Genomic DNA, 21764 nt, shown 5'->3' with positions numbered 1-21764 from the left:
TCTGGAGGTGGATTTCTTTGAGCTCATAGCTCCGGAGTGTTGCCCCGAAACAGTTGATCCTGCTTCAGTTGACATTTCTCTTATTTTTATCTCGCGCCCGGTAGATTTGGTTAAAATCACCGGTGGCAAGCCAGGCCATCCCGCTCGGTGGCTTCTCAGCCAACAGCTCAACAAAGAAAGCGTCTTTGCAAGAGTAGTCTGTTGGGCCATAGACGGTCGTGATTTTGAAAAGCATGTTGGTCCCTCGCACCCGGACCATGGCGGAGAGGCAATACGTCGTGAAGTTGATGCAAGAAACATCCACAAGGAGATTATCCCAGAGCATCAAGATACCACCCCTAGTTCCACAAGCTGCTCTTTGCGTGATGCCCGCCCAGAAAAGATGATCTGAACTGGTCAACATTGTCGAGCTTAGTCTCTTGCAGGCACACAATATGGCATGATGAGGAGGCAATCGTGTCATTCACCGTAGATCGTCAATCCGGGCAGTTGATACCCCTCACGTTCCAACTGAGGAAGTTAATCGGTTGTTCTAACATATAAAACAGGGAGCACCTTGAGGACTGTCTTCCAAGAAGCAGTGCAGATAGACACAGCACACAACAGTACTTTGCCATCTAATGATAGCAGAAACATAACCCAATATAGATACATGGCCAAAGGCCAACACAACTCTCGCTTGAAGCACATAGAGCACCCTACACACGGGCCAAACACACAACATGACATGGTCTTGTACTAACATAAGAAACTATGGTCCCAGGTAGACAACAACAGCAAGCGCTCATGCAACAGCCAGCTTACATGCACGCCTCACAGCATCGGGCATTGGTGCCGCACGGCTTACGCTGGTTGTGGCCATTGAACTCATGTAAAATTGGCCAATCTAGTCATGCTGCTCTGGTTTGCAGCTGCGTGGTTGACAATCGAAATCTTGTGAAATCTGCAACACTACGACAACGAGGGACAGGATGGTCCACACCTCCTTTCAGTTTCTTTTAAAATCTCAGCTTGTCAGCGAGGCACAAAAAAAGCTCATTGTGGAATATGTAGCACCTCATGGCATGGCAACCAACATAATAAGGACGGATATAAAATGGTTTAGATATAACAAGGTATATATAGTGGTGAGCAGTGGCTAGAACCTCGAAGTAAAGCACAGGGTGAGCGTGATGCCACTGAATGGTGTAACTCACAAGGAACAACAATACAAGCATGACCAGCGCGTCGACCATTACGTTGTCTAGAAAATTGATCCTAATGCAAGAAGGGCATGAAGGGAGTCGTGATATGTTGTATCACATCACACATCTGATTGAACACCGAGAGGATATCAGACTGGAATAATCAGGATTAGTAAGCCAAGAAAATTCACTCACGGAAAAACAAGTCCAGAAATTCAGTAAGACTCCCTAAATCGACAACGTACCTCAACTAATGCATTAGCATATGGTTCTTTCTATGAGTAAATGAAATAATTGATAAATATGATGATTATGCAGAGGAACTAAAGTAGATGAAGGTATCCGTGATGAGCTAGGGACTACAAAACCTTCATTTCAACAGGAAATGTACTGCTTGTTTGCCATTGGCATGCATTATCCAAGCAATACGTACATGATGAGAACAAATCGCGGCATGCACATCTGGTTCGTGGTTCGGTGTCGAGTTGACACTTATGCTTAATTCTCTATCACCTGTTGGTTCGGCACACTTCGGGCTAGGGCAAGGGGGGTCTCCTCAACGATAGACGGATGCACCACGACGAGGTCCGTCTTTCTTTGAAGAGAAGAAGGCATATTCTTCAAGTTGTTTGCGATTCCCAAATCTAGGTATTGTATTCGCTTCAACCTTGGTCAAGGCGCGTTCTTGCGTTTGAAGATTTTGACATTGTCAAGGTGTGTCTGTTTTCCTTTACTTGACGTGTGTTTGTAACTACTTGTGGTACAAGTAAGATGTTCTTCTCGGCACCTTGTATCTAGTCGGCCGCCTGAAAATTTATTAATTCAAAGCCGGGCGTAATACCTTATGTTTAAACGCCAGTTTTCATTTGGGAAAGAGAATTTGGCATCAATAGAAAACACCATGAGCTAGCAAATTTTGCTACTCCCTCCGATCCAAATTAATTAAGCAACCTCTATGCAATGTCTTTCTGAGTAACCTTTTTCTTGTCCAATTATTTTTTTGATCAATCTATTGACCTAGCTACACAAACTATTAGCGCGTACCGCGATCCCATGAAACCAAACAAAATAAAATCTAAAGTTTGACGTTTCTTTGCTCATCCTTTTCTTGTTGTTGACTACAAAAGTTGGACAAGCTAGAATCAGAGGTTGTGTATACAACAATGCCTTATTAGAAGGCTTGAACCTATTTTTGTAGTCTTCTGCATACCGATTTATGCATAAAGGTAATTAAGTAGTTCCTTGGCCATTGTTCTCAATGGCGTGTCATACAAAAGTAAAATAAAAAAAAATGGTCCACGAAGAGAGACGTCGGTGATGGTCCCCGACTCATTGCATTTCTCTACTCCTAATGGACGAATTGGTTGAATAGTCCCCCCCACTTTCAACCGGTTTATTTTCAACCGGTTTATTTTCAACCGGTTTTTCTTCATCCCACCTCCCACCAGCCCCTCCCACCGGTTTTTCTCTTTTCTCGTCTGACCGGCAATACCCAACGTATTTATGGTAATCAATCATAATTAATCCACGTATATTAATTATCAATCCAGGTATGGTAAGGTCATATCTCTACTCCTAATGGACGAATTGGTTGAATAGTCCCCCCACTTTCAACCGGTTTATTTTCAACCGGTTTATTTTCAACCGGTTTTTCTTCGTCCCACCTCCCACCAGCCCCTCCCACCGGTTTTTATCTTTTCTCGTCTGACCGGCAATACCCAACGTATTTATGGTAATCAATCATAATTAATCCACGTATATTAATTATCAATCCAGGTATGGTAAGGTCATAACTCAGGAAATTTTGAATATGGCAATTATATGGTAATAAATTTAAATTACCCCAAAGGCTATCAATCCAGATATGGTAAGGCCATAACTCGAGAAATATCGAATATGGTAATAAATTTAAATTACCACCAGGTATGGTAAGGCTATCCACGTATAGTAATAAATCATATAGTAATAAATCATAATTAATCCACGTATAGTAATAAATCAATCCAGGTATGGTAAGGTCATAACTCAGGAAATTTTGAATATGGTAATAAATTTAAATTACCCCAAAGGCTATCAATCCAGGTATGGTAAGGCCAAAAATCGGGAAATATCGAATATGGTAATAAATTTAAATTACCCCAAAGGCTACCAATCCAGGTATGGTAAGGCCATAACTCGGGAAATATCGAATATGGTAATAAATTTAAATTACCACTAGGTATGGTAAGGCTATCCACGTATAGTAATAAATCATATAGTAATAAATCATAATTAATCCACGTATAGTAATAAATCAATCCAGGTATGGTAAGGCCATAACTCAGGAAATATCGAATATGGTAATAAATCAGCGGTTCGTCCGCATTACTAGCTCATCCGATAAATCAGCGATCGAGTAATTAAACCGTGCAGTAATTAGTACTCCCTCCGTATATGGAAGGAACCATCGGAGTATTTCATAGATTAGGCACAGGATTTTGGCAATCTCGCTGTGGCATCTCGAATTTCGGAAATCACGCGCCCGCAGACGCCGCCGTGCCCCCCCTGCAACCACCGCCGGAGTCGGAGGCGAACGCGATCGCAATCGCGACGTGTATATATATACAAGGACGTACTACGTGCACAAGGGCCTGCAAGCAAACCCCAGTGCTCCTGATCACCATGCATTTCTTCCAGGTCGTCATGGCGTGGATGTTCCCGTGCGCCGTGTGGGCGGCGATGGCGCCGGCCGTGGCGACGGCAGCGACCACGGACGGCGCTTCGAGCGTTGAGCAGGGCAGCTCCTCGTCGCCGGCGTTCGGCCCTGGCGACGCTAAGGTGGCCTCTGACCCGGGCTCCTCCCCGGCGTCGAGGTCCTCCACCTCCTCCTCCTTGCTCGGCGCCCGAAGCAGCTCGTCGAACAGCGCGCGCTCACCGGTGAGGGAGGGCGGTGACACGGCCGCACGGAAGGGCCACGCGCTAAGGCGGTGCCTGCACAGGTTCGCCAGAAATCTGCAGCGCGCCGGTGCTGCGGACGAGCGGTCAGACGGGCGCGGGAAACGGAAGGGCCGGGCGACAAAGCCGGACGGGAGGGTCGCCGCCGGCGAGGACGGCACCGCCCGGGCGAGGGAGGAGGCCGTCGCGAGCGCAATCGCCTACTGCAAGGAGTCGAGCCGGCAGCGCTGCAGGCCGCCGTTGGCTCCCTCGCCCAGCTTGGACGGCTGGCTCCTCGTTCGTCCGGAGGAGGAGATCGGCACCAGCGCCACGAGCGCCGTCTCGCCCTGCGAATGCGAGGCGCAGGGCACCTCGAGCGCCGCCGCCCCCCACCACGGCCACGCGGCCTGCGACGGTACGTGTTGTCAACCTATCCGTCGGTCGATCTGCTCTGCTGCACCCGTGCACGTCTAAACCGTCGTTGATTTCCTTCGTGCAGCAGAATGCGGCGGCGGCAGGCCGTCGACGGTGGAAACTCGGCGAGGTCCAGCCGGGGAGATGGAAAAGGGTGACGCTGTCGACGGGCTTGACGGGGACGTCCTTAGGATAACGAGTTACTTCGCCGCCAAATATGTGCGCGCGGTGCGCCATTGAAGAATAGCTCGGGGTCCGTCTCACATGAGGCGAAGAAAACAGTTTTTCGTAATCTAGAGGACCTTGTCTTACGTACCTTCGATCTTGTATGATCTGTCCATATCAGTGTGCGAGTAGTAGTAATATGATTGTAGTAAGATCTGTCCATATCAATTGTCGATCTTATTCTTATATGATATGATGGCTTGCAGCGTTCCTAAGATCTAACGAGAATCTCCTGGAGTTAACGACACAATCGTTCGATTGTTTCTGAATCAGACTGCAATTTTGAAGCTTAATTGGCAAAGGAGTTAAGATATAGACAATCCTATTTATTCGAACTAGCTTTGCTGAATCGAAAGAAAAGAGACAACTTGGATTCAATCAAAATAAATTAGAAGATTTTAGTACTGGCATGTATTCACCTCAATCACTATATGCTCTGTTTGTACTCTACACATGAGGAATATATTCACCTTTAACTTCTTTTTTTTGCGGAAATAAGACTTTCATTCATCAACCACAGTCATTACACTCCAGATTTTACATAGAGCGTGAATTCCATCCGGTGCATGCCCATGCACGTTGAATTATCAAATGAGTATAAAGTTGGTCTTTTTTTTAACTACTACACTCCAGATTCTCGAGCATGGAGATAGGCGAGTTGTAGACCAAGAGCTGGTACAGATATAGGCGAGTTGTAGACAAGAGCTGGTGGGCAGCAAGAAACGCATGCACACCAAAGAACAAATCTGAGTCACATGCCTACTTCTATTGGTTTCTACAAAGAGCGGCTAGCTTATATCTTAGACCAGTCGGTCACTGTCGAGGTCGCCAAGGTGATCTTACAGCACCGCCGTGGGGATTTCTCATATGATTTTATGTAGGCAAGCCGCAAGCGGTGGTGGTGATTGGCTGGGTGGTGTCGCTGCCTTGGGAAGAGACGAAGTGATGGTAAAAGTAAGCAGGATCCGATGATTCTTCCGTGGGGATAGCCAAAGTCAAGATGTCGACTACAGACTCGTCGCAGACTTGCAGTGAACCTGGATGCGGCGAGCCTGATTTGTGGATCAATGGCGGGTCTTGACTTTGTTAGGCTGGGATTGGATGGTTGCGGAGGGTGGTGTGCTTGGTTGGGTTCCCATGGAAGAATGTGGCCTCCTCGTGGATCTGGTCATGCCCATCCTAGAGAACATTGTGTCCCTAGCTCTCTCGAGGAGCAAGGATAGTGCAAGCGGCAGCAGGGGGTAGGGGTAGATGTGGGGAGGGATGTCGGCGGCTGCTCGAGGTCATCATGATGAAACCCTTGACGTCCCATCTTTATCAATGGAAGTGGAAGAGCACGAAGTCGAGATTGGATAGGAGTTTGAGTTCTTTTTGGCACCGATCGGTTCCCCACTTTAGAGATGTATTTTTTTTGCGTGCGAGCAAACAGTGGGTTGATTCTAAAAGGGATAGGCACTTTTCAACAGAAGTGCATGACGGACCAAAAATATGACCTCATTTTATTCGTTTGATAGATATCGTATTATTCGTTGTTGTTCGTTCGGTGAAATTTCCTAATATTTGATTGTTATGTTTCTAATTAGAGCACCCCATAATCACCCAATATGAGGGGATGATAAATGAAAAATACTGATTATAAATTTTGAAGAGCCCGTGACAACGCACGGGCGTTATACTAGTTCTTCTAAAATCTCAGCTGATCCGTGAGACACATCTAAAGTATAGCCTAGAATATAGCATCTCATGCATGACAACCAGCAACCGAGAGAAAACACAAGCATATCAAATGGTATCGACATACAACAAGTCATATATACAGTGGTGAGCAATGGCCAAAACTTTAGTTAAGTATAAACCAGATTGTAAGCGTGATGCCGACAAATTGTGTAACTCATGACGAGTAACAATACAAGCATGAAACCATAAAAAAGAAAAACAAACAAACAATTCAAGCATGAAGAGTCATCCATAATGACCTAAAAAATGTTTAAGTGTGATGCGACACGGCGCTACTGGTGTGTGCATTGAGGCATTGCCGAAACATAAAGTTGTTCATATGTAGTATATATTGAAATCTCTAAAAAGACCTATATGTAGGAACGGAGGAAGTAGCTAGCAGTTTGGTAAATTCAAAATACACGTGTACTAATTGGTTGCTCACGCGTCGGCGTGTTCTTCATGAGGAACTGCGCGCACGCCTCCCTCAGCGTCGGGCAGCCGTGCCGCTCGGCAAGGGCCAGGGCGGCCGCCACGGAGTTGGCGTCGATTGTCTTGCACAGTGCCTCCACGCAGAGGAGCTTCAGCTTTTCCAGCTGAAACCTGTCCGCTGCGGCGAGCAGCTGCTCCACATTCTTTGGCGGCGCCGTCTCGAGCTCGGTGGCCGGCGAGTCGGTGTAGATGAACCGGAGCAGCGCCTTGCACACGTCGGCGTCCATGTCATTCACGAGCAGGCGTACATGGTCAGCGGTGGCGTTGTTGGAGGCGAGGGCGAGATCCGCCTTGAGGACGGGTGACCGGGCCTCGAGCACCCACCGGTGCGCCGCTATCGTCTCTCCGTCCCCGAGGTGGATCTTCACGTCCGGCGTCTCCCTGTTCCAGATGGCTTCCGCGAGCGGCAAGCCGCGCAAGTCGAACGGCGGCTCCGCCGCAGCACGGAGCCCGTCGGCGGTGGTGACGTCGCAGAGGATGGACAGACAGTCGTCCACGAGGTGCTTGTCCCTGTCCAGATCTTGGAGTCCGATGAACTCTGTCCAGCCCCATCCATCGCCCCTGAAGTGGCGCTCCTGTTCGAATTTAGTGCACGATGACTTCAAGGCCTTGTCGAGTATGCTCATCCTGTAAGTCGCCGTGGCATCGCCGGTCTTGGCATGGCTGTCGTGCTGGAGGAAGAGGGAGATATGGTTCCCTGCCCCTCCCGGAACGCCGTTCAGGTAGCACTGGATGAACCAGTCGTGGCCGCCAGCGCCGAACGGGCTCGACATGATGGCGATGCCATTGGCCAGCTTCTCCCTTGCTCGCGTGAACTCCTCGATCCTCAAGACGTGGGAGCCGGATGCCTGTAGCTTCGCGCGGACGGTGGAGGCGGTGATCTGCTGGCGGCCGGCGCCGCGCATGGCCGACAAGATCACGGACGTGGACATGACGCGGCCGGCCGGCCGGGGTTGACCAAGGAAGGAGAAGATCACCTACGGGTTTGCAGATCGCGCGTTGGTTTGTACGGCGAATTAAAACGGCATGCGCGTGTCCTGTATGGCTACTTCAATCCATGCAGTTCATTCTTCTTAAAAAAAAATCCATCTCTACTGCTATTAAACAAGCAAACATATTTATCACTACGTGCACTCAGCCTAAGCTACACAGAACAACACGGAGAAATTACAGCCTCCCGATCAGATAACACAATTTGATCTAACCGTCAAGATTACAAAAACCCACGTCGAAAGTACGCTTAGCATTTTTTTTCTGGGCGGACGAAAACTCTGCCACTAGCGAGTGGAGGAAAGGTTCGTTTGGCAACGACATAATCCCACCCCCAATTAGCGCTAACCTCTCATCTCTAATCCCATCCCTAAATTAGCGCATCCCAGCCTTCCCAAATCGCGGTCTCAGCTCTGCTCTGCTCCGCCCTCGCCCACCCGCCCGCTTCACATGCCCCCAAATCCTCCGCCGCCGCGCCGCGCGCAGCGCAGCAGCACCACCCCGCCATCGACGGCAGGAGGAACAACAGCAACGAGGACGCGTTCCAGGAGGTAGACTCGACGGGGCGGTTCGGGCGGTACGCGGCCGTGCTGGGATGGGCTCCGTCAAGAAGGTGTACTGCTGGTTCGACCAGGGGGTGCACCGAGGTGGCGTGGAACCGGGTGCGCCTGCGCGCGCTGGACCCCGCCATGGTCGACCGCCGCCATGCCGATGTGCGCCTTCTCCTCCCTTCATCGTGATCACATCATAGGCTTCCACGAGGTCTGGCTCGACCATGACGCCGGCGTGCTCAACTTCGTCATCGAGGTCTGCAACTCGGCGAGCCTCCGCGAGTCTTCGACCGCCACAAGCACGTCTCCGTCAAAGCGCTCAAGAAGTGGGCGCTCCTTGAGGGCCTCGACCACCTCCACACCCACGACCCCTGCATCATCCACCGCGACCGTACTTGCAGCAACGTCTTCATCAACGGCAACACCGACAATGTAATACCTGCGCCAATCAATCAATCTCGCTCACCTAGCTAATTACCTATCCTCGCACACTTCTTGGTCCGGACTCCGGACAGCCTCAACGGCGACGAGGACAACAGTAGGATCCAACGTAAGGTTCTTGGTCCACCCTTTTCACCGCACTGGATTAGGAATGCTTGCTTGTACCTGGTGCTGATGGTTGGGGTTCTGCAGACTTGGCAGAGATCGCGAATTTTCTCGGTATCATGCAAAGCGATTTAGGTGAGAGGAATGCAGCTCTTTGTTCTTTGAGGCTTACTTTTCTTTAGTGTTAGATTTTGTTACACACAGATGGCAGATATCTGCTGTGTGACGAGAATTGCAAACTCAGATTCAGCGGGCGCCATCTTTTGTGGTGTTGCATGGCAGATGCAGGCGGTTGGAGCTTCTCCGTCTAATTGTCAACTTGGTGGAAGCTAGCTGCTATACCGACAACACAGAGTGGAGGTTAGTTTAACACTTTACTCTTTGTAGTATAATTTCTCTGTGCTGGTTACAAAACCATTAGTCAGATTCTCATAATTGGTAGCTATTTTCAGTTAAACATTTTCCAGCACTGTAAGCAGGAAAGATTGTTTGATGCAAAATGTACTTCATTGTACAGAAAGTATTAGATGATGTTTTAACCTCAGTATTGGTGCATCTGAAACATAAATTACCTGACAAAATGCTCCCTCGCAGTGTTGATGAGCAGTTAGAAAGGATGTACAACTTGTAGATTCCATTGCAAAGAAACATGCATATATTTTTTTTTCAGAAGAGTGCAAGCCTTTTCCTACTGCTGTCCAAATACAACCATTTTACCCCCTGTAAGTGCATCCAATTTTATGTTCTTGTCAGACGTATTATTTAGAAGGCACAGATTTCTAGCACACGTATAATTCTGAAAAGGTATGAATCTGTGTCGCTGTCTTGTGACCCCCCAGATGACAAGCAATTTCAAGAACCACCACCATTTCAGTGTGAACATAGAATAAATATAGTACGGGTGTTTAAAAATCTTCCCTTTATGACTGTTTGGAAATCTAAAGTATCACTATTGTTCTATTTCTAAATGATTTTTTAGTATCAGATATAAAAAATAGCAGGCAAATTTCGGAATAATTACGGTGCATAGTTGGTTAATTTATTCAGAAAGGGATGAATCATAAGTAGTTGTTGCACTTTAAAGCTTTGCTCGGTTTCTTGTTTAGCCCATTTCTGTTGACTTTTTTACAGCCAAATCAGGAGCTTGGATGATGTCAGGTTGAATCTCGAGGTTCTCAAGATCTTGTGATGGTATTCTCTTATATATCTAACTAAGAAGATGTAGATAATAAAAAATTTATTTGTTTTCTATAACTTTACTGCGCATATCGGCATATGTGACCCATTTTTATGTGATCCCAAGAAGAGGAAGGATAGTAATACCCTGATACATGCGTCATGTATACTGCATTACTGCTGGTCAATGGACATGTGAACCTATCTTCTAGCAGCTCATATATATGCTGGTTCATGTCATCTTTAGTGCTTAACAACTACTCCGGTTATCAAGGTTATCAAGGGCAAACGAATCAATTGAGCTGGACGCCTTCAGGTTACAACTAGAAACTCTTGTATTTATGATCATGCACATATTTAATGCAAAGTAAAGTTTTTTTTACCATCCACCTCAAAGAGCTCCAGGAACTCATTCTAGAATCTCTAAGAGCATATTTATTGCTTGGAAGTGATTTATGTCATTATCTATTTATTTCATATATATTTGGGATCATTTTTTTATATTGGTGCGTCATTTGGTTACCATTGTGTATGTGAATGCTTGCTTAATATAGATGTATATGTAAGAGCTAAAACTTCAATACTGATTCTCTGGCCATCTGTTCTTGCCATGTTGGCAATAAAATACTATATAATCCCAAGGATGCGAAGCAGGCTGCTACCACTCCTTCAGTCGATCGCCGCCGCTGCCCCGTTGAGGCCCTCGAAAAAGGTAGACAACATCGAGTAAAAGGTAGACTCGGCTCCTCCACTCATGCTTCTCTGAATTTATACAAGCTAAATTCGGAACATGGTTCTCTGAATTTCTATTGGCTAAATTCAGTACATGCTTCTCTGAATGTTGGCCTGCCAATTGATATTGTATTGCAGACTTTAGAGGATTGTATGCAGACCATTTATGCCAATGGATTACTGCATTTTTATGTTAGTTTTAAGACTATTTGAATGTAAGGACTACACAGAATCTCTTTGAAAATCTATGGCAAATCATTTCTGCACAGACAATGCAGTACATGCTTTATGAATATCTGGTGGCTCAGGCCTATTATTATCCTTGCCAGTAACTCTTCTAATGGATAACCGGAGAATTTTATTGAATTTTACACAGCTGAAATTATGTTTGCACCATCTATCTCATCACATGGCATGTTTAGGCACCATGGCTCTACTACTACACATCCACTTACCTTTGTAGTCATCTGCCGAAATTTAGTCAAAATAAATATTTGTAAGTTGAAAATTTCTTTTTGGCGGGCTAAAAGGACGGAGTTGTGTGGGAAGAGATGGTTGTTATTGAAGGCCAACTATTGTTGTTCACTCACTTCCTCTTTCTCTTGCTGGTATGAGGTTATTCATATGATAGCTGGTATTGAAAATGCAACTACCTACCCATACTCACCAAGCATTGACTAATTTGTCTTCATACATAATGATATGCTAAAATTTATGTTTTACTTGCTTGGATGATTGTACCATGTCATTTATTTAGAATAGTACCAGGTCATTTATGGAGAATAGTACTGGATCATATATTTAATTTAGGGCCTGTTCAGTTTCTCTCCACTCCCGCGACTCAGCTCCCGGAACGGGGATAGCTGCTGCAGCTTTTTATGGAGCAGCTCAAACCGAGCTCCGCGGAGTTGAGCGGAGTAGAGAGAAACCGAACGGTGCCTTGATGAGTACATTGCAGTATTACTTGGAACTCGAGCCTGACTTGTAGGTGAGTTAGAAATCTACTTCTAAGTTATGGGATGTCACCAAGCAACCAAAATTATGCAGGGAGTGCCATTCTTGTTGGCCTTCTACTTGAAGAAGCTCGCCATCTACGCCACAAGTCAGAGCAGTTGTTCCCCTACTTCATAGAGATGTGATACTCAACGGTGTTGGTTCAAATGATGACGATTGCGAAATAGAAAGATGATTATGAGAAGTTGGACATGTAAAAGATTAATCATAGTGCTAAAAACATATGTAGATCTTGAGTATGTAGAAACATTAAATAGTGATTGTAACTGAGTACTTGAGTATGTAGAAGCACATGGCCTTTGATGATAGGTGGCTGGGCTGGATGAAACTGATTTTTGGCTCGGGAGTTTCATCCGTCCTCTTGAATGGCGTTCCTGGCCGGAAATTCAAATGCAAATGTGGAGTACGACAGGGTGACCCTCTCTCGCCACTAATCTTTGTTCTTGCTGCTGATCTGCTACAAGCTGCGATCAATGATGCTTATGCTCAGGGATTGCTAGAGCTACCCATTCCACGTGAAAATGCAGGTGACTTCCCGGTGGTGCAGTATGCTGACGACACGATCTTGGTTATGCAAGCTTGTCCTACACAGGCAATCCGTATGAAACTTATCTTGGAGGATTATGCGGCTTCGGTAGGGCTCAAAATTAACTTCCATAAATCGACCCTCATACCCATCAATGTTGATCATCAGCGTGCCGGGGGGTTGGCGGAAGTGTTTGGTTGCTCGGTTGGTTCCCTGCCATTTACATACCTTGGTCTTCCCATGGGGACAACGAGACCGACGGTTCTTGATCTCATGCCATTAGTCCATTCGGTTGAGAGGAAAACCTCCACTGCCCTAACACTGATGTCGCCAGGGGCCAAACTAACGTTGGTCAATTCGGTGGTCACCTCCATGTTGATATATGCAATGTGTACGATCAAGCTACACCCAAAAATAGTTGAACATCTGGACAAACTCCGCCGCTATTGTCTATGGGCAAAAAATTCTGATGATGGGATCAAATCCAACTCCCTTGCTGCATGGGAGCTTGTCTGTCGACCGAAACGGTGTGGTGGCCTTGGTGTTATTAATGTCAGAATACAAAATACCGCGCTTCTCCTTAAATACCTGTTCAAATTCTACAATCGTGAAGATGTACCCTGGGTTCAGCTGATCTGGGAAACACACTACCCAAACAAGGTGCCGCACACCGCCGAGCCAATGGGTTCCTTCTGGTGAAAAGATGTAATGCAGCTCAGTGGAATCTTCCGTGGGATCACCAGGGTAGTCCCCGGAGATGGTCGTACCTCACTTTTCTGGAAGGATGTCTGGTTGGGAGACCCAGCCTCCACATTAATGGATACGCATCCGCGGGCATTCTCATATGCCCTAAATGAGGATGATTCTGTTGCCAAGATCCTCAAATCCACTGATCCTGCCTCGATCTTCAGTCTGCCTCTTTCGATCCAGGCCAGGGAAGAGATCAGAGAGATACAGCAAAGGTCCGCACACGTCGGTCTGGACAGTGGATCGGTTGATACTTGGGTCTGTGACTTGGGACGATACTCGTCTAAGAAATACTATATCCACTGCTTCAGACAGGTTATGGCTGATGAGGCCTTTGGATGGCTATGGAAAGCCAAATGCCCGATCAAGTTCAAGATGTTTGGGTGGCTGCTTATGGTAGATCGGTTGAACACCAGGAATATGCTGAAGCGACGACACTATAATGTGGATGGGGGCGACTATACTTGCATGCTCTGCCAAAACCCACCCGAGGAAACCGTGGAACATCTCTTCTTCACGTGCCCTTTTGCCCAACAATGCTGGAGTAGGATTGGTCTGATGTGGCCAGGGGGGACCAACAGGCTTGCCATTTTGCATGGTGGTAGAGAAGACTGGCGTCGGCCGCTTTTCATGGACATCTTCTTGCTTGCTGCTTGGAGCCTGTGGATGGAAAGGAACAACCAACATTTCAGGAGGATCCCGCATTCGTTTGGGACATGGTTAGCTAGATTTAAACATTTGCTGGGTTTGGTGACCCACAACTGTCTGGAGAAGGTTCATCCTTTCCTCTCTGATTTCATTGTTAGTTTGGGCAGCTAGCTTTGTATCAATCATGGCCGGGGGGGGGGGGGGCTAAAACCCCTTTGTAACACAAATGTAACTATTCTGTTGTGAGTAATACAAAGTCAGTGGGAGCCTCTCCCACTGTCACCAATTCCTCAAAAACAAAACTGAGTACTTGAGCATGGTATTCAAGATTCATACAATAAAAAGGGTACTAATAGTTTGAAACATGATTGCAATACCTTTTCTTTGGTGGAAATTTATCTTTTTGTATACAACAATTCAATTTATTTAAATATTGCTCGCTACTATCAGATTATCCTTTAACATACAAGTGAATTTTCACGTATAATTGTAATGTTAGTCTAGACGTGCGTTGCACGTACACACTTACTAGTGTAGTACAACAGAAGATTTTCTTTCGTACAATTCTCAACAAAAATATTTTGTCTCCTAGAAGATCGTGTGGAAACCAAAGGGAGTCCTGATTTGGGCTGCAATCCATTAGCAGATCTAGTTTCCTAGAGCACAAGTCTCAACAACATTATTTCAGCGAAACCGTTTTTCTCTTCAAAAACTCTATTTGCTTGGGCGTGGTACGATGTTTACCTAGCTTCGGGCCCTCTCGAAGAGGTAAAATTCTATGTCCTGCTCTTGTCACATTGATTGTGGATGAGGTACAAAGTACATGATGATCTACCTTGAGATCGTATATGAATGTATCTTACCCTTACGGTCTAAAATCTATCGGTTATATCAAGGGATAAACATGCCGATGATTTGAATATGTCTTGAAGTGTGCGCCAAGTCTTCGGAGGTTTTTATCTAGAATACCCCGTGGGTCATGGCAAGCATGACCCATTCTTCGGTTGTCTGGGGGTCCTCGGCCTGGCCCATGGCTGGCAAGCCGACGTGCTTACCACCCCCTAGTTCAAGACACAGCTAGTAGCCAGTGAACCGATCTTCCAAGCCGAGGACCATGTTGTAGTCCTCAGACGGCTCACCCTCCATTACTGATCTTCGGCCTGGCAAACTGGTTCACCTTTTCCGCATCTTCCTCTATTATAACCATGTTGTAGTCCGAGAAGTGATATACCTCGGCCATCCGAGGAGTTCCAACCGAGTCCCCGACAAGTGCTTCTCACTTAGTTGGATCGGAAAACCCCTTCAATGTTTTGGGTTGCCTAATAGTGAAGTCTCCTAGTGCTGGTGTGGGTCAATCGATTGGGTAGCGTTCAGATAACTTTGACTGAAAACCTAACCTCCACATGTACTATAGAGCCAAAAAGCCCCACCATTAGTCATTCTGCCAGGTTTACCATGGCCCGAGGCCGTTGCCATTGGCACGTCCTGTTAATAAAGAGATCACGCTCCGGATTTTCGGTGACATTATTAACAAAATCCCTCGACACGTGCACATAATGCACGTCGTGTTGGGAACCTATGAAATTACAGCGCGGTATCGTACCTTTTGATATCTTTTATCGACTTATAGGGATGTTGATAAATCCAATTCATTTTGCACCTTCTCCATTGCCTCTCGTGCTTGAATCCCCTAAGCCCAGTCCCATCATGTGCATCGTCTCCCCACCTCCTTCTAGTCCTCCAACAATGGCTGGAAAGGGCCGCGCCGACGGCAGCCGAGGAGTAGGTGGCAAGCAAGAGGGGGTTGTGGCTCTCTTCCACCGGCAACATCGTCTAGCTTTAGGCGAGCTGCTACCTACCGTCACAGGACGTGGTTAAATGCCACTCGCCCCTTGTTGGGATAGCCACTCGCCCCGCCTAGCGAGTTCCAGAACCTCGGTAATGCCAACATGTCATCTTCATCTCAAATCTCATCCGAGGTTTGGGTTCCCTGGCCCACCCTCCCTAAGGGGCTTTTGTATTTCTACAACCTCCAATTTCACCATTTGGTGCCCAACTCCATCCTCCACATCACCTCCTACATAGTCTTCTGTGAGGCATTCCTCCGCCTCGAGCCTCACTCTGGGCTCTAGCCCAAGCTATTCTGTGTCAAACCACAACCAAATGGTGGTCAGATCACAGAGTGTGGAGGAGCCATGATCAGCAAAGCTCCCCGGCGCCAAGTGGCTGCCTGACACGTTCATCGAAACGGTGAAGCTATGGCATGAGTGGTTTTACGGGGCCGACATGCCGTTGGGGGACAAGAAGGGAGTCCCAAAATTCACGACCGCACCTTTGAAGAGGTTGTATTCTTGGACGGCCAAGAACCTTGACCGAGGGAACCAGGAGGATGTCGAGGCCATCTAGGATCATGTGAAGTCCTACATCGGTGAGGGCGTCACTGTGATGGATGTGATTCATGTCATGCTCCATCGCAAGGTCCAACCCCTCCAGGCACACGCATCTCCTCTATGGTGCTATATTCCGGACAGCGTGGACTCGGTAATCTCAAGCCTCTACTGGAGGAAGGACTTCGGCGAGATGCTAATGTTCCTTTCTAGGTTAGCGTATCAAGTTTCCAAAATTAGTTGTATCTAGTTTCCAGGTTATTTACTTATAGTTTCCAAGTGAGATGGCCAAGCTTGGTGTGCTCATGGCTCCTGCTTGCCAAAAATCCCTGGTGGTCAGGATTAAAGGTGGCGTAGCGCCACCGACCGACGCTCGCCTAGGAATTCAGAGAACCTCACTGGACACCGATCGACCCCATCCACCCCTTATCTTCTAGTTCGCCAGCGACCAGAAAAGAGTGCCCCCATGCTCAAATACATGGTGACATGTGCACCTTGACCGGAGCTAGCCCAAACTGGTATGGGACGCCTCAACAAAGACCCATGACTGTCCACCCATCTTCACCGAAGCTCGCTGGTGAGTGCGAGCAAATCACGCGCGCTACCGGAATAACCCTATATGCCTACAGCCTTATCTATGCCGACGGCTTTTTGTCGGGGCCGTCGGCATAACTCGAGCTACGCAGACGGCCTGGGAAAAGCCGTCGGCATAGAGAAGCCGTCGGCATACCTTCATCTATGCCTACGGCAGCCGTAGGCATAGTTAGGCCGTCGGCATATATCGATCTATGCCTACGGTGGCCGTAGGCATAGTTAGGCTGTCGGCATAGATGTGGCCCTGGTGGCCCAGGGACAAACGGCGGGCTGACGCCGTCAAATCTATGCCGACGGCCTTGACGGCGGCCGTCAGCATAGATATTATCTATATTTTTTACTAGGAGCTGCCACGTGGCAGATCTATGCCGACGGCAAAGCCGTAGGCATAGTTTCAGCCCCTGGCCGAGAACTATGCCTACGGCATGGCCGTAGGCATAGATATTATTTGTTTTTTTAAATCATTTTTATTTTTTAAGTTAAATTTTGTTTAATTTAAATCTAACTTATCTAAACTTAAACATACACAAATTATACATCGATTTAGGGTAGAATTTTCCATAGATTATGAATATCCAGTTTGTTTTTGTTTTTGAGTATGTTAGAAATGTGGCCTCCTGTACTTTTGCATATAGGTCCTTCTGCTTTATTAAAATCATAAGTAATTGATACGTGGATTGATTTTAACGAAATTCATATGGTTTTTTATCAGAATCTTGAAAGGATTATGTGCTATACCATGTTTCAAATTTGAACAAACTTAAATTATGTTTGCTTCATCAGACTGTTTCAAGGATTGTGGTGGCGGGTGCAAAGGCAACTGGCTCAGGAGTGTGACCCTTCATGGACGCCGATGCCGTTGTCACTTGGAGGGAGGAAACGGCCATGTCGGGTTGCCACGAAGGGAATCTTATGGTGGGTTTGTCCCAGACCTTGTTCTCAAGTGTTCCTATGGGCCGACCTATCACAACCAGGTGAAAACGTCCATTGGTCAAAGATCGTCCGGTCAAAGTCAAAGGCGTAGATTTCCGGGTCAACTTGTCCAGGGTTCGGCCGACCGGGGGCCTTGGGGGGGGGACAATGCCACCAGAGCATCGCGCCGAGTCCTCATACATGTCGAAAGATGTGGTGCCATGTCTAAAGAGGCAATACGCGGCTCCGGTGTGAGGTTTGCCCTCATGAACGGCGATGCAATCGAAGTAATCCTTCTGCGGTTTTGGCGTTGCATGAATATTCCTGAACACTTGAAGCGTAATCAATTCATGAGATTTTTACACAGTGCAGACACATATGATATAATATGTGTGGCAATTTCTTATATTTTTGTAAGATGCAGGAGTATGTGAAAAAATCCCCCACCATGGATTGTTCTTCGCATGTCTACGAGTGTGGTCGGGGGCCTTTGGGGGCTAGCTATGCCATCAAATCTTGCGCCAGGTCCTCTTACATGTCTGGAAGTGTGCTGTCAGGTGCAAACAAACGACACGCGGCTCCGGAATGTGACCCCCTTCACGGAAGGCGCTGCCGCCGACACTTGCAGGGGGGGGGGGGAATGGCCGCATCGGGTCGACACGAGGGGGGTCCGCTGGTGTGTTGGGCCCAGACCTTGTTTTGAAATGTTCCTATGGGCTGACCTATCACAACCAGGTGGAAAAGTACGTTGGTCAAAGGCCGTTCGGTGAAAGTCAAAGGCCTAGATCTTCGGGTCAACCGGGCTAGGATTAGGTCGGTCGGGGGCCTTGGGGGTATCAATGGTACCCAAACTTGCATTGTGTCTTAATATATGTATACAAGTGCGATGGAGGGTTGAAATAGCCAATGGAGGAACGGGCAACGCATTTCATTCACAAACCAGACACGTTCTCTCTCGATAGCTAGATACTAACTCGAAGATGCTGCAGTTTACAAGCGGCCTCCGGTCAGGCTTTTGCGAAACGCGCTCAAACTTTTACCACACCCTACAAGGGGCATATGAAGACACTGTGCCCGGTCCCGGGGATTTCCGGCATCGTATGATTTTCCACAGATTTTTACGGCTTGATCTGGCATGCCACCAAGGTACATTCGCCCCCCAGTTGTGGGGCTCCTCCTTCTTTGGTTGCACTAGGCCTATGCATGCTGCAAAGACATCATATATGATTTTACAAACCACTTCTGGACATCATTTCAGGTGGCCGTCGTGCAGATCTGCAATTCCCCGCATTGAAACCCTACGGATGCAGTAAATTTCTCAAATAATCCAGGCGGGCCCGAAAAATGCCATGTCCTGGCACGTGTCATAAAATGGCCCCCTTTGAGAGCATGAGAATTTTTGAGGTCAACGGAGCAACAGGCAGCGCAGTTCCTTCACAAACCGAAACATTCTCTCTCTATAGCAAGATACTAACTCGAAGATGGTGCAGTTTACAAGTGGCCGCCGGTCAGACTTCTGCGAAACGCGCTCAAATTTTACCACACCTTACAAGGGCCATATGACGACACCGTGCCAGGTCCCGAGGATTTCCGACATCGTATGATTTTTCGTGGATTTTTACGGCTAGATCTGACATCTCGTCGAGGTACATTCGCCCCTCCCCGTGGTGGGGTTGCTCCTCCTTTGGTTGCACTAGGCCGACGCATACTGCAAAGACATCATATATGATTTTACAAACCACTTTTGGACATCATTTCAGGTGGCCGCTGTGCAGATATGTGATTTCCCGCATTGAAACCCTACGGATGCAGTAAATGTCTCAAATATTCCAGGCGTGCCCGAAAAATGCCATGTCCTGGCACGTTTCATGAAATGGCCCCCTTTGAGAGCATGAAAATTTTCGAGGTCAACGGAGCAACGGGCAGCGCAGTTCCTTCACAAACCGAAACATTATCTCTCTATAGCAAGATACTAACCCAAAGATGGTGCGGTTTACAAGTGGCCGCCGGTCAGACTTCTGCGAAACACGCTCAAATTTTTACCACACCTTACAAGGGCCATATGACGACACCGTGCCAGGTCCCGAGGATTTCCGGCATCGTATGATTTTCCGTGGATTTTTACGGCTAGATCCGACATGCCGCCGAGGTACATTCGCCCCCCAGTGGTATGGCTCCTCCTCCTTTCGTTGCACTAGGCCTACGCATACTGCAAAGACATCATATATGATTTACAAACCACTTATTGACATCATTTCAGGTGGCCGCCGTGCAGATCTGCATTTTTCCACATTGAAGCCCTACAGATGCAGTAAATGTCTCAAATATTCCAGGCGGTCCCAAAAAATGCCATGCCCGGGAACGTGTCATGAAATGCCCCCCTTTGAGAGCACGAGAAGTTTCGAGGTCAACGGAGCAACGGGCAACACACTTCCTTCATAAACCGGACACGTTCCCTCTCGATAGCCAGATACTAACTCGAAGATGGTGCAGTTTACAAGTGGCTGGATCCGGCATGCCGCTGTGATCCTCCTCTCCCCTCACAGATCGCCGGCAGCCGGGTCCGCCGGACCTCGTCCTGCCGCGTCCATCCATGCGTCAGGATCCGCTCCTTCCGTCCACCCACAACCCTACCTCGTGGCTAGGGTTTCGATGGCCTCCACCTCTAGCGCTGCTCCGATGGCGGCGAGGCCAGAGGACGCCAGACCCTTCACCGGCGTGGACGCGGTTAGCACTTGCCCTCCTTCAGCGGTCCAAGAGAGTAAAAAATTTAGAAGAAAAACAAAAGGGAGAACACAATTGCATGAGCTTGATTCCTATTGGTGGAAACGTTTGTGCCACGGATCGATGACGTGGCGCATATCCATCCATCTAGCTCTCCACCCCACATCCATCCAGCCATCCATCCATCCATCTAGAGAAAAGGAGAAAAAAAGGAGCCCACGAGATAGAGCCCACCCAACTCCACCGAACGCCTCCTCCCTCTCTGTCTCGCGACCTCGCTCCTCTCTCCCCCACGAACCCCTCTCCCTCGCCGCCGCCACCACCCACGCCGGCCTATTCCGGTGAGCTCCGGCGACGGGAAGCACTCCCCCGAGCTCCCCAAGCTCCACGCCTCCTTCCCCTCCGTCCAGAATCGGCGCTCCCGCCCTCCATCGTCCCCCGTGCTAGCTAGGGTTTCGGCCGCCACCTCACCTCCGGCGACGGCGAGGCCAGCGGGCGGCGGGTCAGGCACCGGCGAGCTCCCGAGCCCCTCTCTCTCGATCCAAGCCCCTCTCTCTCGATCCCGAGCCCCTATCTCTCGATCCCCTTCTCTCTTTTGTCGCCTCACATCGCCGCCTCGGTCGCCGGCCGATTCCAGCCTACTCCGGCGAGCTCTGTCGCTGAGCTAGCTACCCAGGGCTCCCCGTTGAGCCGCTCTACCTCCTCCACTCATTCGATTCGCTTCTCCCTGCCGCCCGTGGTCGCCCCCATCGGTTCTCCCTCTCTAGGGTTTCGGTGGTGGGGAGAGGTTTGTCGTCGGCGTGCTCTTGCTCGTGGATCTAGTCGCCTGCGCCACCTCCCGTGCCTCCTTGTGCACCAGCGCCTCCTGGGTTTTGCCTGTGGTGCTACTGCCCCAGATCCGTCAGCCTCGACTACCTTATCGCCTGCCACCGTGCGACGGCGGTGATTTGGCCACACCGCAACCATGGTGGTGGCGTTGCTTATGGTAAGCTCCTCAATCCCTCTGCTCCCCTGCTCGTACTACTCTCTTCGGGCATGTCATGGTCGATTTGATGCTGCTCCGCGTGTCCTGTTAGTGCTTGGTGAAGGTTGGCTCACCTATTATTAGCTCAATTGATTACTGTGCTATCTTTATGGATTTGGCAATGTGGACTTTGGTCTACTTATGCTCCTGCTGCTTTACATGTTCATATTCTAGTTCTAGTTCATGTCTATGGACTGATTACAAGAAATTCTATGCTACTGTTGGTCTATCACTGCAATTATCTTGGTC

General features: G+C 48.2%; 1 protein-coding gene and 1 pseudogene across 1 annotated transcript; one reads left to right on the top strand and one right to left on the bottom strand.

Annotated features, from left to right (window-relative positions):
- Positions 1–6661: 6661 nt before the first annotated feature.
- LOC123083268 (BTB/POZ and MATH domain-containing protein 3-like) lies at positions 6662–7937 on the bottom strand. Its single transcript, XM_044505350.1, has one exon. It carries the CDS (start codon positions 7874–7876, stop codon positions 6866–6868), a length of 1011 nt encoding a protein of 336 aa, XP_044361285.1. The 5' UTR covers positions 7877–7937; the 3' UTR covers positions 6662–6865.
- A 33-nt stretch (positions 7938–7970) lies between these two features.
- Positions 7971–9364, top strand: LOC123084350 (probable serine/threonine-protein kinase WNK5; annotated as a pseudogene).
- Positions 9365–21764: the final 12400 nt, after the last annotated feature.

The sequence above is a fragment of the Triticum aestivum genome, chromosome 4A (genome assembly GCF_018294505.1).
Source record: "Triticum aestivum cultivar Chinese Spring chromosome 4A, IWGSC CS RefSeq v2.1, whole genome shotgun sequence".
NCBI classification, from domain to species: domain Eukaryota; kingdom Viridiplantae; phylum Streptophyta; class Magnoliopsida; order Poales; family Poaceae; genus Triticum; species Triticum aestivum.
The sequence above is the reverse complement of the archived record's forward strand: the minus strand, read 5'-3'. Positions and strand labels throughout refer to the sequence as shown.

Excerpts from the sequence above, each read along its gene's own strand:
- LOC123083268 (XM_044505350.1), bottom strand. The coding sequence starts at position 7,876 with ATGTCCACGTCCGTGATCTTGTCGGCCATGCGCGGCGCCGGCCGCCAG.